General features: G+C 41.0%; 1 protein-coding gene across 3 annotated transcripts in view; it reads right to left on the reverse strand.

Annotated features, from left to right (window-relative positions):
• Nucleotides 1-15,301, reverse strand: part of KYNU (kynureninase) — a 260,595-nt gene that overhangs the window by 51,892 nt on the left and 193,402 nt on the right. For all 3 annotated transcript variants that reach the window (XM_030209738.1, XM_030209735.1, XM_030209737.1), the window contains exons 9-10: nucleotides 8,974-9,072; nucleotides 6,017-6,090 (exon numbers count right to left, since the gene is read on the reverse strand). In XM_030209738.1, the coding sequence (XP_030065598.1) occupies nucleotides 6,017-6,090; nucleotides 8,974-9,072 (173 nt within the window). The remainder of the gene's footprint in view (nucleotides 1-6,016; nucleotides 6,091-8,973; nucleotides 9,073-15,301) is intronic.

Here is a 15,301-nt window from a genome sequence, read left to right on the forward strand (position 1 = left end):
TTTTGGAAGGCTCGCTGTAGAATAAAAGGGGGTAATGGTGAGATGTGAACCTAGGACCTTTTATGTGAAGTCCACTGCAGTGCCCCCTAGGGTGCCCCACTGTTCTGCTGGGATGCATGTGTGGCCAGTATACTAGGACAGCTGGCTCCTCCTATGTCCCAATGACTTGATTTTGAGCATTTTTTCCACTTGGACATTTTTTTTTTTTTTGGCAAATGGTCCAAAAAGATAGACGTGCTAAGAACAACAACATCTAGGAAATGGTCATTTTCAAAGAAAAAAGAGATGTTTTCCTGGTTCGAAAATGGTAATTTTCACTACTTGATTTTTGCACGTTTTCAGCAAAACGTCCAAAGTCAGATTTAGACATCATATTGAAAATGCCTCTCACTATCACATACACTTGCATGAGTGAAAGATCGACTCCCTCTTCGCAAGCCTCCAGGGTCTATGAAATCCTGTGCATTTGTAGCTGCTCATACATAGGTGAAACTGACTGTACCATAGAAGAAGTGCTACAAGAATACACGAGACACCATAAATACTACAAAAAAGACAATTCAACGATAGCCCTCCATGCAATGAAAATTGGTCAACCTATCAGATTCTATGTGGAAAAAAAAAGATCATTGTTGCTCCATATAGATAAAAGAAGTAGTAGAAATGACAGGACATCCCCGCAACCTCGATGGAGACAAAGGTTTCAAAATAAAACTTGACAACCATTCATAAAAAAGTACATTTAGGGCCCCTTTTACCAAGCTGCGGCAAAAGGGGGCCTGCGCTGGCGTCAGCATGTGTTTTTGACACATGCCGAGGCCCCCTTTTACTGTAGCGGGTAAAAGGTAGATCTTTTTTTTTTTTAAGAAATGGCCGTGCTGCAATTTCAGGGGTGAGCCTTTACCACCACTAATTGAGGTGTCGGTAAGAGCTTCAGCACTAACCCAGCAGTAACCGGACAGCGTGTGGCACTGCCCAGTTACCGCCGGGTACACACTGGTGCTATAAAATTAAATATATTTTTGTAGCGCCAGATATGAAGGCACGCTGAGGGTGGGAAGTACTGCCGGGCTGCTTCAGTAGCCTGACAGAACAAGGGGCCCTTAGTGCCCAACATAACAGCACTAAGGACCAAAACATTTTTCCGCCTTCAAGAGTTTAAATGTGATTGGACAGATAGCAACCAATACATATTGAGAACCACAACATAAAAACCAGCACACAGAACAACCACACAACACTGCCTGAAAAAAAAAAAAGCCAGAATAAGATGGCTGAAATGTCAGTCAAGCAAACTTGCATGCAGCACCATCCAGACAGCTGCAAGAACTATGATACCAGCCATGGAGAGTTTCTCTGTGCTTTTTTGCCCATATGTATTTTATTTCCTCCCATCCTCACAGCACAGTTCACTCACAACCAGACAGGCAGCCTTAGACATTTCCGTAAGTTACTTTACTGTGACATTGAATGAAAAACAATGAATCTACTGCTGAACCGGTTTTGATTTCTCTCAAAGCTGTTATGCGGCTTTATCTGCCCCCCCCCCCCCCCCCCCAATACTCAATATTTTGATTTTAGCAAACTTTTCTTCCAGCTAGCACTTTCTCTCTGTTCTCTCTGCACGCAAGATGGAAATTGGTGTTCTATTGCAGCTGTGTTTTTCTTGACTAGCCATGTGTTGATGACATAATGACATAATCAACCATGGGATTTGGGGGAAGGATGGCAAGTAAAGGCTTGTTTGTCAAAAAGTTTCAACATGATTGGTGAAATGCTTTGTGCTTTTGCCTTCTTTTTTTCTCCCCAAGTGTCTCTAGTTTGTCACCTTCCCTCCTCCCCAAGGGCACAGTTTGTCACTGAAAACAAATGGAATGAATAAGGATTGAGTTCAAACTACCCTTTGGCCATTCAGTTTGTTCAAAGGTATAAAAGAACAAATATACCCTCATTTGTTGTGTTTTACAATTCATGCAATAAATCAATGCATAACCCTAGTAGACACGGATACTGCATTTTCAGAAAAGACAAACACATTTCTTAAACAATCAAGTAAGGAAAGCACATGGAGGCAGGGTTTCAGGAATATTTTACAACATAGATCTATAGAAGGAAGCTCATTCTTTGGAAATACTGACCCAGTATTTCTGTTTTCCAGAATCATCAGGGATATTTACATTTGTTTATTGCATTCCAGTGAATTTCTGTCTGTTAATGGAGAGCTATTCTGCTAATGGACATATAAATCCCTATTATATAATTCTTTCTGGCATTTCATATGTTGGAAAATGTTAAAATGGGTTGCAAAAAACACTTTTTAAAAAATTAAAATCTGTATACATGGCAAAATTATCTTCAGGTCTTCTTTGGATCCACTGTTCAAGTTCAGATTTTAAAAATTTGCTTTGGATTTTTCTGATCTGACCCGGAATCTCAAGTCAAAAACAATTAATTTATCCAATGATCTGTAAGAAATCTGAAATGTTAAACTCAAGATAGGCTGAAGTCTACTTGGCTCAATGTGTAAAACTTCAATTATTTGATCTTTTCGAGTTAAGAATTTAGAACGCATATATGGGCTTTGCACAGAATCAAAAGCATTCCATAGAAAGACTCATGTGAAATTCAAACAGAGAAACTAATTCAGTTGAATTTTGGCAAGTACTGTCTTTGTCTGTGCCTTAAAAGTGCTATGTATTATATGCATTTCCCTTTTCAACTGCTGTTCACAATATCTAGTTCATACTGTTTGGAATTCATAAAATATTGTTTTTGAGACACTTTTTTTAAATTTTGAATGTTTTTTTTTTAATGAAGGGTTTTCATTATGACTAATTGAAGGGTTTCATGTTTTTTATTTCTTTCCTTTCTCCCCCCCCTCCCCCCCCCCCCCCCATCCAAGGCTACTAGTGATCATTTACAACTTCTGGCAGCTTTTTATTCTTTTTCTTTGGATTATTTTTTTTCTGAGAAATGAAAAATGAACCATAAATGTTTCTGAAACAATCAATAAAGTGACAGGAAAAAGATCAAATTAAAGCTTAACCTTACTCAATGAGGATGATGCAAAAATAATGGAATTAAAGCTGGGAAAAGGCTTTGGCCACTAGGTGTCAACCTTGATCCACAAAACGATCAGCTGAAGAGATTTTAGAATGTCATAAAAATACATATCATTAACTTTACACCATTCCGTTTTACTGATGTGGTTTAATATGATAGATAACATAGATCTGGCATACTGCTTCTAGCAAAACATATACATATATGCAGAGAGAGAGAGAGAGAGAGAGAGAGAGAGAGAGAGAGAGAGAGCGCAGATGCTGTATTGTAGATGGTAGGAGGATGTACATTAATAACAAGTAGAAAAGACTGATCTGGCTGCCACCTTATGTCAATTTCTTTTCAGCTCATTAGTTAATCACAAGTTTTTTTTCTATCAATTTAACAACTGACACAACCCTCAAAAAAAAAAAAAAGGAGCTGGCTCCTGTGTCACAGCCAAATAATCCTACTGATTCTTACTTGAGTGGAAAAGAAACTAAATACTTTTTAAACCAACTTTATATTCCTGTCTTACTATAACCAGTTTGCAAAAAGGCAGAAGGGTGTTTTTTGAGCCACTGCCAGCGTTATCCTCAGATATTCAATGCCAGGCCATATCTAATCACTGGCGTTTAAATGTCTGGTTTATGTGACTGGCTTTTATGTGGTTAAGTGAGACATTCAGCACTTAAATCACCTAAGCAATACTGCATAAAGATAGCATTGACTTTTATGAGGTCCGATTTGATGAGGATGTTAAAATGCCTTTGTATCGCTCCATGGTGCGAACACACTTTGAATACTGTGTGCAATTCTGGTCACCGCATCTCAAAAGATATGGTGGAATTAGAAAAGGTACAGAGAAGGGCGACAAAAATGATAAAGGGGATGGCATGACTTCCCTATGTGGAAAGGCTAGAGAGGCTATTGCTTATCATCTTGGAGAAGACTGAGAGGAGATGTGATAGAGGCCTATAAAATACTGAGGGGAGGGGAGTGGAATGGGTAGATGTGAATCGCTTGTTTACCCTTTCCAAAAATACTAGGACTAGGGGGCACATAATCTACTAAGTAGTAAATTTAAAACAAACTAGAGAATATATTTCTTCACTCATCGTATAATTTCAACCAGAATGTTATGCATTAAGATGGAATAATTAAGCTTCTGTCCACGTGTATAATTCTGGTAATCATTTATGTTACACACTGAGTGAAAAGGTGCTCAAACTGGGTTTACGAATAGAAACAGAGAAAAATGAAGGCAGATAAAGACCATCTAGCCGATATTTAGCACAAGTTAACTGGCAGAGAACAACTGCTGACCAGTTAACTTGCATCTTGGTGGATAACTGGTTATTTTCAGCAGCATTTAACCTGTTTTTAACCTGTTATCACTGCTGAAAATGCCAAATTAGCACTCAAAATAAAGCTGGCAATGTTGGGGGCGTTCCAGGGTTGTGACTGGTTAAATCTCAATATTCAGAACTTAACTGGCCAGGCTTAGTTACCAAATAAGGCCTCATAAATAGCAGGCCTCTCTGGCTGCTAAGCCATGGCTGGTTAAGTCTGAATATCGACTTAACTTGTAATGCAGTAGCTGGTGCTGAAAAACACGGATATTCAATGTTGGTCACTGGAAACAGCCAGACATTGAATATTCGGGTTGATGCCAGTAGCAGGCAGTCAAAGCACTGCCTGCCACTGGCTGAGTATCGGGCAGCATATGACCCACACAATCTACCCATCCATGCCATCTACTATCCTTTACTCTCCCCTTGAAGTCCTATGTACTCATCTCATGCTTTCTTGAACTCAGATACAGCTTTCATCTCCACTACCTCCACTGGGAGGCCATTCAAAATTTCACCACCCTTTCTGTGCAGAAATATTTCTTCAGGTTACTTTGGAGACTATCCCCCTTTACCTTCATCCTATGCCCCCTCATTACAGAATTTCCTTTCAATTGAAAGAGACTCACCTCCTATGTTATTTATGCCATGTAGGTATTGAAACATCTCTGTTAGCTCTTCCCTCTTCCGCCTTTCTTCCAAAGTATACATACTGAGATCTTTAAGTCCGTCTCGATACAGTTTATGACAAAGACCACAGACTATTTTAGTAGCCACCCTTTGGACCGACACCATCCTGCTATATCTTTTTGAAGGTGCGATCTCCAGAATTGTATGCAATATTCTAAATGAGGTCTTACCAGAGTCTTATACAGAGGTATCATCACCTCCTTTTTCCTACTGGTCATTCCTCTCCCTGTGCACCCAAGCATTCTTCCAGCTTTCGCTATTGCCTTTGCTACTTGTTTGCCATACGATCACACCAAAGCCCCACTCCTCTTTTGTGCACAAAAGTTCTTCACCCCCTAAACTATACCATTCCCTCAAGTCTTTGCAGCCCAAATGCATGACCCTGCATTTTTTAGCATTAAATCGTAGCTGTCAAATTCCAGTCCATTCATCTAGCTCTGCTAATTCCTTCCTCATGTTATCCACACCATCAGGGGTGTCTACCCTATTGAAGAAACTGATATAACCTGAAAAGAGGCAGCCATTCAGCAACAGAGATAAAGGCTATAAAGGTTTTGAGGGCTAAATCTGAGAAAATCTTCTTTTTTGAAAGTTTTGTGTACTATAGGGTCAGTAGAATAGGACAATGCAATTTTTTTCACCACTTTGATGTTTTTCATGTTTTACAGCCTAAAAACTACAGGTACCTAAAGTGTGGTATGTGATTTCTGGAATTAATTACTTTTTTAAAATCAATAAACATTTCTCATTTTTTTACATATGCAATCAGTCTAAATCTTGAGCTGAAATTTGACAAGATTATGCAGTTGATAACCCTCTATCTTGTGGTGTAAATAAGTCACATACCCCACTTTTGGTCCCTTTTTGCTCAGTGGGTCACATATACATTATGACCTACATTAACACCGTATCATATATACATCTCTACTTACATCGGCTTTATTTTGTGGGTATGTTTTTCATGAATAAAAGCACCAGCTAGGCCACCTGCTCCAGAGTTCAGATACTGCAATTAGAAAAAAAAAATTAAAATGTTAGAACATTGATCTAGAAAACTAATTTTTAGGGGAATAATGTATTTAACTACAATTGGTAGGACATGTCTCATAGTTACAAACCAAAAACTTTATAACAGGATGCCTAGGTGAGGAATACCAGTTACTTAAGTTTAGGTTTCCAGATCCTGCCTTAGTAATGTAAAAATGCTGAAGAAGGTGTAAATATGTGTGTATATCAGTGGCGTTCCTAGGGGGGGCGGTGGGGGTGGTCCGCCCCGGGTGCACACAACTGGGGGGGGGGGGGGTGCCGCGCGTACCTGTCCGTCGTTCGTTCCGTGCTCCCTCTGCCCCGGAACAGCTTACTTCCTGTTCCGGGGCAGAGGGAGCATGGAACGAAAGACGGACAGGCGCGCGTGGCACCCCCCCAGCGGCATGCACCCGGGCAGGGGTTTCTTTCACGGGGGGGTCCTTTCACCGGGGGGGGGGGGGGGGTGTCACACTGCACCCAGGAGGCGGGGCGCATCGGCGATCCGCCCCGGGTGTCACCCCCCCTAGGAACGCCACTGGTGTATACTCTACCTTCTAAGTATACAACCCATAGCATTAAGGTGCCATTTTCAGATCAGTGCATTGGTATTTCAGATATTGGTACTTACATGCATATGCCAATTTTCTGGTAATTTACAAGTGTTCTTGGTGCATTTAGTAAATGTTGGCACCCTTTTCATAGAATTATTCTCAAATGGATGTAAAGAGAAAGGGAAATGTTGGATTGGTTGGAGTACAAGAAAGGGAAGAAGTCAGATAGATGGGGGTCAGAAAAGAGAAAGGAGAGATATTAGATGGATTTTTTAAAGGGGGGGACAAGAGGGAGAGGAAGGGAAGATGCTGGGCATAAAGAAACCAAATGGAAGAGGACATGGCAGATGGAGGAGGCAAGTGACAGAGAAATGAGTGAGAACAGGATGAAAATAGAGCGGTAAAGTTGGCAAAAAATAATTAATGTGAGACTAGGTGGGGAGACAAGACAGAAGAGGGGACCTGGAGATAATAAATGACAGATGGTGGGTACTGGTGAGGGGTTGATAGAAGAACATAGAAAGCTATTGGGAAGGGAGTGAATACAGAGGGTAATCATGAGGTAATGGGGAGGAGATAAGAAACAAAGGGATAAGAGGCTGGAGCCGGAGAGAGAGAAGAGAATTGAGGGAGGAGCTAGAGAGAGGGTAAGTGGGAAGATGGGATAGAAGGGAGGTGACAAGTAAAAGGAAAGTTAACAGGTAGGTGAAAAAAAACCAGACTGAGGACCAGATGGTGAAAAAGAGGTACAGTTTAAAAAAACAAAAATATAAGAAAGGGCTAAATGGGAAGGATAAATTTCAGAGACAGATACAGAGGAAGCAGGTATGGAAAAAGACAGATGGAGAGAGAGAAAATGGCCCCTGGAAAGAAAGTTAGTGGAAGACAGATAGATGAAGCAGAAAAGAGAGAGTGAGACCAAGATGACTTGTTCATAAAATGCCTAGATATCTGAAGGGTAATTCTGTAATTGGGACACCTACAAATTGGTGCCCAGAGAGTGCCTGCAATTTAGAACCTAGTCTATAAAGAAACGTAGGTGTCAACTTGCCTTTATAGTAGTGTTTCCTGCGGAATACCCCTTGCCAGTCAGGTTTTCAGGATATCCACAATAAGCATGCATGAAAGAGATTTGCATACAATGGGGGCAGCGTATGCAAATCAGTCTCATGTATATTAATTGTAGATACCCCTACTCTAGGACCGACTGGGGAAACACTGCTGACTGCCCCCCCCCACTAAAAGGGAAGGTATGATTTTAAAAAACGGGGAGAGAGGAGATCTTTGGTCACAGTGAGTTTTAAAAGCAGACTTTCTCTGTACGGCATTGAAAAAATAAGAGGGTTTCTAACTGCCATCTTGATTGAGCAGCAGCACTGTATTAGAAATGTATTAATTTCATAAAATGTTACATGGCTGAACTAGGCAGAGTGGGCAGCACCTTATATTAATTATTCACTAAAGGAGAGTCAGGCAGCCTGATGGAGGCACATTTATACACTTTGGGGGACATTATCCACTAAAGGGGATAAAAGTAAAATGGGTTTAGTAATGTAAGCACACAGAGGAAGGATAGCTGAATCTAATGGGGCAGGGGTCAGAGAATTTATTCACCATAATAAAAGAGGAATGTACTGACAATGACCTGTTAACTGGCCTTTTGACTGAGCCAGCAGGTTGCTCTCTATTGATGAAAACCCTGTTACTGTTGGTTGCAAAGCCCTGCTTAGGACTGGGCTCTTTCTGAAGACTGATGGAGAAGAGGTTGCCCTTTATGGGAAAATCCTGAGACTGTGAGTCACAGAGCAGCAACCCTTGAGAGGCACTCAGGAAAATCTGCCCTTGGGAAGGTGAGGCTGAAGGCCTAGGTATCCAATTGGAACCCAGGTCCAGCGACAGAGGCAGCCCTTGGGCATAGGCTTGTGGCTTATTGGCCCCTGGGAGCCAACTCAGGGCAAGACCTTTGGAGGCATGAGGGGGTGCCCAAGGTCCAGTAGCAAAAAGTGCAGCATAGTAGCTGTTGAACTGATACTGAAGAAACTGAGAAATTTTGGAGGTCATGGTGCCTTTTATTGGAGTCACAAAATAGGTAGAGCAGTGTATGAGTTTACACAGAAAACCAAAGTTTTTTTTCTTCAGATGTCAATAGATGTTAGCTTGCTTACAAATGCTTTCAAACATCATTTCTACTTGGCTAAAATAAATGAATTGGAAAATACACTACAATGAGTAAAATATAATACATGAAAGAAATATATGTTTTATATTCTAACATTCAATAAAAAATGAATGAAAATACTTTATTAGAATACCTTATAAGAACACCAACAGGCAAAATCCACTCCCCAATCATGTAAGTAAAGTTCTACATTACCAACAGCATGGGCGAGATCAAAACCAACAAAGCAACCCTAAAGAAGAAAAAATAATTTGGTTAATTACAATACTCTTGGACCCTATGGTGTAATTTTTAATAAGAACTGAAGACCCTATTTATTAAAATATACTAAGATTTTGCACATAATGAAGCATTAATTTCAAAAGTGAGGATAAAATAAAACAGAGAAAAGAAAATAAGATGATACCTTTTTTATTGGACTAACTTAATACATTTTTTATTAGCTTTCGAAGGTAGCCCTTCATCAGATCAGAAATAAGAACATTTTGATAAGTAACAGCATATATAAGTGAAACATCAAAATAGTTCAGTGACAGTCTGAAAGGATGAGGGAGGGGGCTAGGTGAGAAACAGAGAGGGCTGAGAGGATGGGGGGACAGTGAAATATGCCTGGTGATCAGAGGGTGACAAAGCAGTGAAATTTCATGGTTTATAATGGGCTATAATGGGCTCTGATCACCATACATATCTCCCTGTCCCCCATCCTCTCAGCCCTCTCTGTTTCTTACCTAGCCCCCTCCCTCATCCTTTCAGACCGTCACTGAAATACTTTGATGTTTCACTTATATATGCTGTTACTTATCAAAATTTGCTTATTTCTGATCTGACGAAGAAGGGCTACCTTTGAAAGCTAATCAAAAAATGTATTGTTAGTCCAATAAAAAAGATATCATCTTATTTTATTTTCTATATTTTCTTTTATTCTATTTCTATTGACTGGCTTTAGAAGTGGACTAACACGGCTACCACATCTCTCTACTCAAGATGGAAGATACCATATATAGCCGCATGAAAAAGCAAATGAACAAACTTATGGAAAAAGAAACAAAAGTAAACAGTCATCTTTACTTTCTGACAATCTGCAAGAAGAATAACATCATTCCAAAAGGACTGAGGATTAAAAATCCTTTGGCTACTACTTATAATTTCCCTATTATATATATAGCTCTGTGGGTGCAAAACGGAATGGAGCTACCTCCTCCTGAGGTTAAACATTTGGCAATGATGGCTTGGGGTGGGATGAATGCAGAATTTAGTAGTGTATCGGCATGATTGTAACTGGGTTTTACAATTGCTTTTCCTGTAATAGGGATGCCAGTTTCTTAGAGTCAATGGCTTGGGTTTTCTCAGACTTGTCCAGAACTATACAAAAGAGGTTAAGGAAATTCCTGCAATGTACCAGGTGTTCCTTTCTCTTGAGGCTGTATATCATGTGAAATGTCCTTGGTCTCTACGTCTTACTGGTGCTGAGGGTTCAGGTGGAAATAGTCTTGGGTGAGATGAATAGTATTCATTGCTCAGATGGTCTAAATGTAATGCAAGTACATGGTTACAAGCCATTTCATTTTACTTTTCCTTTACTTATTATGACCATATATATAGGAGTGGAGAAGGAACCTAGTGATCAGAGCAATGTCTAATAACCAGATCCAACCACCATTCCTTGTGACCTTGGGTGAGTCACTTCACCCTCCATACTACAAACTTAGAAGTCAATATTCAGCAGGGGTTATCCAGGAAGAAGCGGCTCTTACCTAGATATCTCCCACTCACCGGGTCTATCCCAGATTTTCAGTGACATTTATCTGAATAGTGCTGCTGAAATTCTAGGCAGACTGCCTCAGCCCTATCCAGATGTGCCAGGGTGGTCCAGAAGTAGAATCTGTGTGGAGCTGGATCCAGGCACCTCTGATATTCAGTAGTAGCACCTGGATAGCTACCTGGTTAACTTAGAACAGCAAAAAGGCTATCCCAAGTTAGCCAGCAGTTCTCCAGGTACTGCTGCTAAATTCTGGCAGTGCTGGGACAACTTCCGGCGAATGCCTAATAACCGGCTATTCTGCCTGGTGCTGAATATCCAGGTATAAAGAAACCAAAGTGGCAGGCATTTAAATACCTACTGTACCCGAAGGAAAGTTACAGCAACTTGCGCTATCACTGAAAGGGTACGAACTAAATATCCTCCCACAAACCATACATATCTAAGGGACCCTTTACTAAAGCTTAGCACATGGTAATGGAATTAGTGCACACTAAGGGCCTTAGTCTATAAAGGTTACGCTCCTAAAATTATGCTCCTAAATTACAAACCTAATGTGGAGTGGAGGAGTGGCCTAGCGGTTAGCGCACTGGTCTTGCAATCCAGAGGTGGCCAGTTCAAATCCCACTGCTGCTCCTTGTGATCTTGGGCAAATCACTTAATTCTCCATTTCCTCAGGTATAAACTTACATTGTGAGCCCTTCTGGGATAGAGAAATATCAAGTGTACCTGAATATAACTCACCTTGAGCTACTACTGGAAAAGGTGTAAGCAAAATCTAAATAAAATAATCTATTTTGGAGGATAGATTAGGCTCATAATTTAGGAGCACAAACTTTATAAAATAAGACCCTAAATGGTAAGAAGCTCATTTTGGGCCAGATTCTATAAATGGTGCCCATATTTAGGTGCTGAAAAAATGAGTTGAGCGCCATTTATAGAATAGTGCGTATTGCTGGGATCCATACCCAACATTTGGCATGAGGATTTACACCAACTGCAAACTGGTGTAAATTTTTGCACCTAAATTAGGCGTGGATTCCCCAAATTCTATAACACTGCATGCATAATGCCCCTGACCTGCCCATGCTCCTCTCATGCCCCCTTTTCAGTTGCAGGCTAAGACATTTACACGAGCATCTTTAGCAAGATGCGCATTTAAATCCAAATTGTTGCCAATTCATGCCAATAATTGACTCTTAGCATCCAATTATTGGCACTAATTGGCTTCTTATTCATTACATTGCGTGCACAATTTTGAGCACCATATATAGAATGCTGGGATTTATACTTGTGAGCTTCTTAGCATTTAGTGAACACTAGTTCTAATAGCACACACTAAGCTTCAGTAAAAGGGCCTCAAAATATGTTAATACTAGCCGTTGAGCCCGTTAAAACGGGCTGGTGGGTCGCCACTGTCCGCTCTCCCCCCCCCGAGTTCGCCGCCCCGTCTCATCGCTATTCAACTTACATGTCCGCAGCAGGCAGATCAGCTGAGCTGCCGTTGGCCTTCGATCTCTGCCTGTGTCCCGCCCTCGTGTGATGTAACGTGGGCGAGGGCGGGACACAGGCAGGGAAGGAAGGCCAACGGCAGCTCAGCTGCTCTGCCTGCTGCGGAGATGTAAGTTGAATAGCGATGAGATGGGGCGGGTGGAGGGATGGCGGCAGCGGCGACTCCGGGTGGGGGGGGCACCAGTGGCGGTGACCTCGGGTGGAGGGGTAGCGGTGGCGACTCGAGGTGGGGGGGGGGTTACCGGTGGCGGCGACCTCGGGGGGGGGGCGCAGTTTCCCTCTCTGTCCCGCCCACGTCATCACGTATTGACGCGGGGGCAGGACAGAGAGGGAAGTCTCTACTGCGCATTTGCGAGTGAGTACGGTCACTCGCCGTTTATATGTTTGATGGTTGACCTTTCGATTTAACTCAGAAACCAAGGACCAGATGCTTACTTTCTGTTAGTTGTGGTAGAAAGTAGAAAGATCTATTTCTTCCTGCAATTTTGCATTTGAAACAAGAAGACATACAGAACTGAGCGGTGTCACAGTATGTTAGCAAAATGTATTGACCTAATCAGGCTCAGCACCAGGATTGTGTAAAGAAATGGTAAAATCATGCCCAAATAAATGTTTATAACAAAAGTTAATTCAGTCAGCTACCGATGAGTATAGGGTTGTTTTGGATGCAAGAGAATGAGATTGATAGGAAAGGAAAAGCTGTGATGATTTTCTGAGAGTTTGTTCTATTCACATGAAAAAGTAATTCTCTTCTGCAATCTAAAGTATGTAGCTGCTCTTCCACTGGTTGAGAGTGAGGTTTTGGGAGAAATACTTGGAGTACAATGTCCTGATTAAGATGAAATACAGTCACCCTTTTAGGGAGAAATCTGGGGTGGGTATGGAGTATGCCTAAATATGAGCACCACAAAAATTATTTACACAAATTTTTGTGTGATTCAAATTGAGGCACACAATAGGTGCCAGTGTGCTTTCACTTTTGGTCTTGTTTGGACACTCATGCATGTCTGTTACCTCTTGTCTGCCTTTGAAACTTGCAGGGAGCTTCCTTCTAGTTTTTATTTTTTTGTTACATTTGTACCCCACACTTTCCCACTCATGGCAGGCTCAATGCAGCTAACATGGGGCAATGGAGGGTTAAGTGACTTGCCCAGAGTCACAAGGAGCTGCCTGTGCCTGAAGTGGGAATTGAACTCAGTTTGTCAGGACCAAAGTCCACCACCCTAACCACTAGGCCACTCCTCCACTTGAAAAACATGATGAAACCAGCACTTAAATCTAAAAAAAAGTGACATATGAAATCCTTTCTGCAAACCAATGTACACAGCCCCAGTCCTGAAGAAAAAAAAAAACCCATGGTGATTGTGCATCAAAAGCCTTGGTTTACCTCTCTGCATGCTCAATGGCCTTATTAGCATTCATTTTAAGTCAATGTGCAGTCATATATTCCGCACAGGTTAACACCTCTATTCAATCCCTCTCTGCATTGCTTGGCACATAATACCTGCATATAACCCCTGGTAACCACGTGTCTAGCCCTGCAGTAGCTTTCTACATCTGTCCCTATTGCTTACCTAAAACAGGTGTTCTGCGTGGTACTCAGGATACGCAGACACACGCATAAAGGTAAAATAAAAACCACAAGCAATAAGAAAATTGGTCCATGAAACCTTGAATTTTACTCTTTAACTTTCTTTTGGGTATTGGACTTTCTGAAAAGAAATGAGTACATGTGTAGCTCCCGAAGAAGCTTAGAGTGAAACGGAAGAACTCTGTTGAGCTCACTGAGACAGCAGCGACAGTTTCAGATAAGTGCCTTTCCATTGTTGAATAACAACAGTAAGAGAAAAATGTAATAAAAAAAACCTTGACAAACACTGATAAAATTCATTTAAAAAAGTTAAACTAACATAGGAGGTTTTTAGACCTGTGAGGAGGTTCGCCCAGCCACTGTGGTACAGTATAAATTCCACAGGCTGAGCTTCTGAGGTCTTTTTCTCCTTTACCAAACTAAAAAGGTGTAATTGCAGTATATGGAATCAGTTCAATGCTCATTAATAAGCATTGAACTGATTCTATTAAGCTAGTAGCCTGATAAGCTTACAAAAAATAGGAATACAAATATCATTATGTTTAATATCCAAACCATGCTGAGAACATGCCTTTTGAGTATTCTTACCACATGACCACTTTGTTTTGGGGGATTTTTACCTGTAGCGGTAAAAAGGGCCCTGGTGCATGGGAAAAACATCCCCCATCTCTACTGCAGGGCCCCTTTTCCTGCAGCTTGGTAAAAGGACCCCCTATACATACCACACCTCTATGCTAAATTGAGCACCTTAGACTGTAAGTCCTTTCTAGGGTAGAGACCTACCTATTGTACCTGAAATATAACTCACCTTGAACACGAATTTGAAAAGATGAGCACTTAAATGCAATTTAGAGATGCCAAGTGACCCAGTTTAAGAATGGAGAGTTTAGACAATTTATACAGATCAGCTGTATGCTTGATCATGCATAATGTCCCCTCTCCGACCTACTTCCACTCCCAGGACAGCTTATTTTTGCCATTACTAAATTGAGCTACCCAGTAAAAGTAGGCAGCTAGGTTTATAGCTCTAATTGTCACACCAAAAATCGCCCACAACTTGGCTCCCTCTGGGCCCATTATGCATCATACACTCTTCAGAAAGCCATTTTCTTAATTGAAAATGCATCCTTCTGAACTATATATTTCGTGTCATAGCTTCTAGAACTCCACTTAAATGAAGCATACACTGCAGGAGCTGGAAGAAAAGGGATGAAATGTGGAGAGTATTTGGACAGGAGAAGTGATGAGAGGATATTAAAAACCTACCAGCTGCATCATTTAAAATCAGATATGACACAGAAGAGCCTGACTCCTATTTTAATGCTTTGTAACTTTGATAAGAAGTGCTTATGTGGTAGTTCAATGTGTACAAATGCACGGTATCTTTGTGGGGAAAATGTCCTTCTTTCTGCAGTTAACGCTCATGAAATTCACCAGACTCTGATTAGTGAAAGTTGAAAAGCATTACCAATTCCATGTCTAAATATAAAAAAACAATGCTATAACTAGGCACAAACATTTACTCATTACATGTGTGAATCCTCAGAAAATTAGTGCTAACAAGCATAAATGCACTAAACATTATTTTACAAATTTGCA

This window comes from Microcaecilia unicolor, chromosome 7 (assembly GCF_901765095.1).
Source record: "Microcaecilia unicolor chromosome 7, aMicUni1.1, whole genome shotgun sequence".
Taxonomy (NCBI): Eukaryota; Metazoa; Chordata; class Amphibia; order Gymnophiona; family Siphonopidae; genus Microcaecilia; species Microcaecilia unicolor.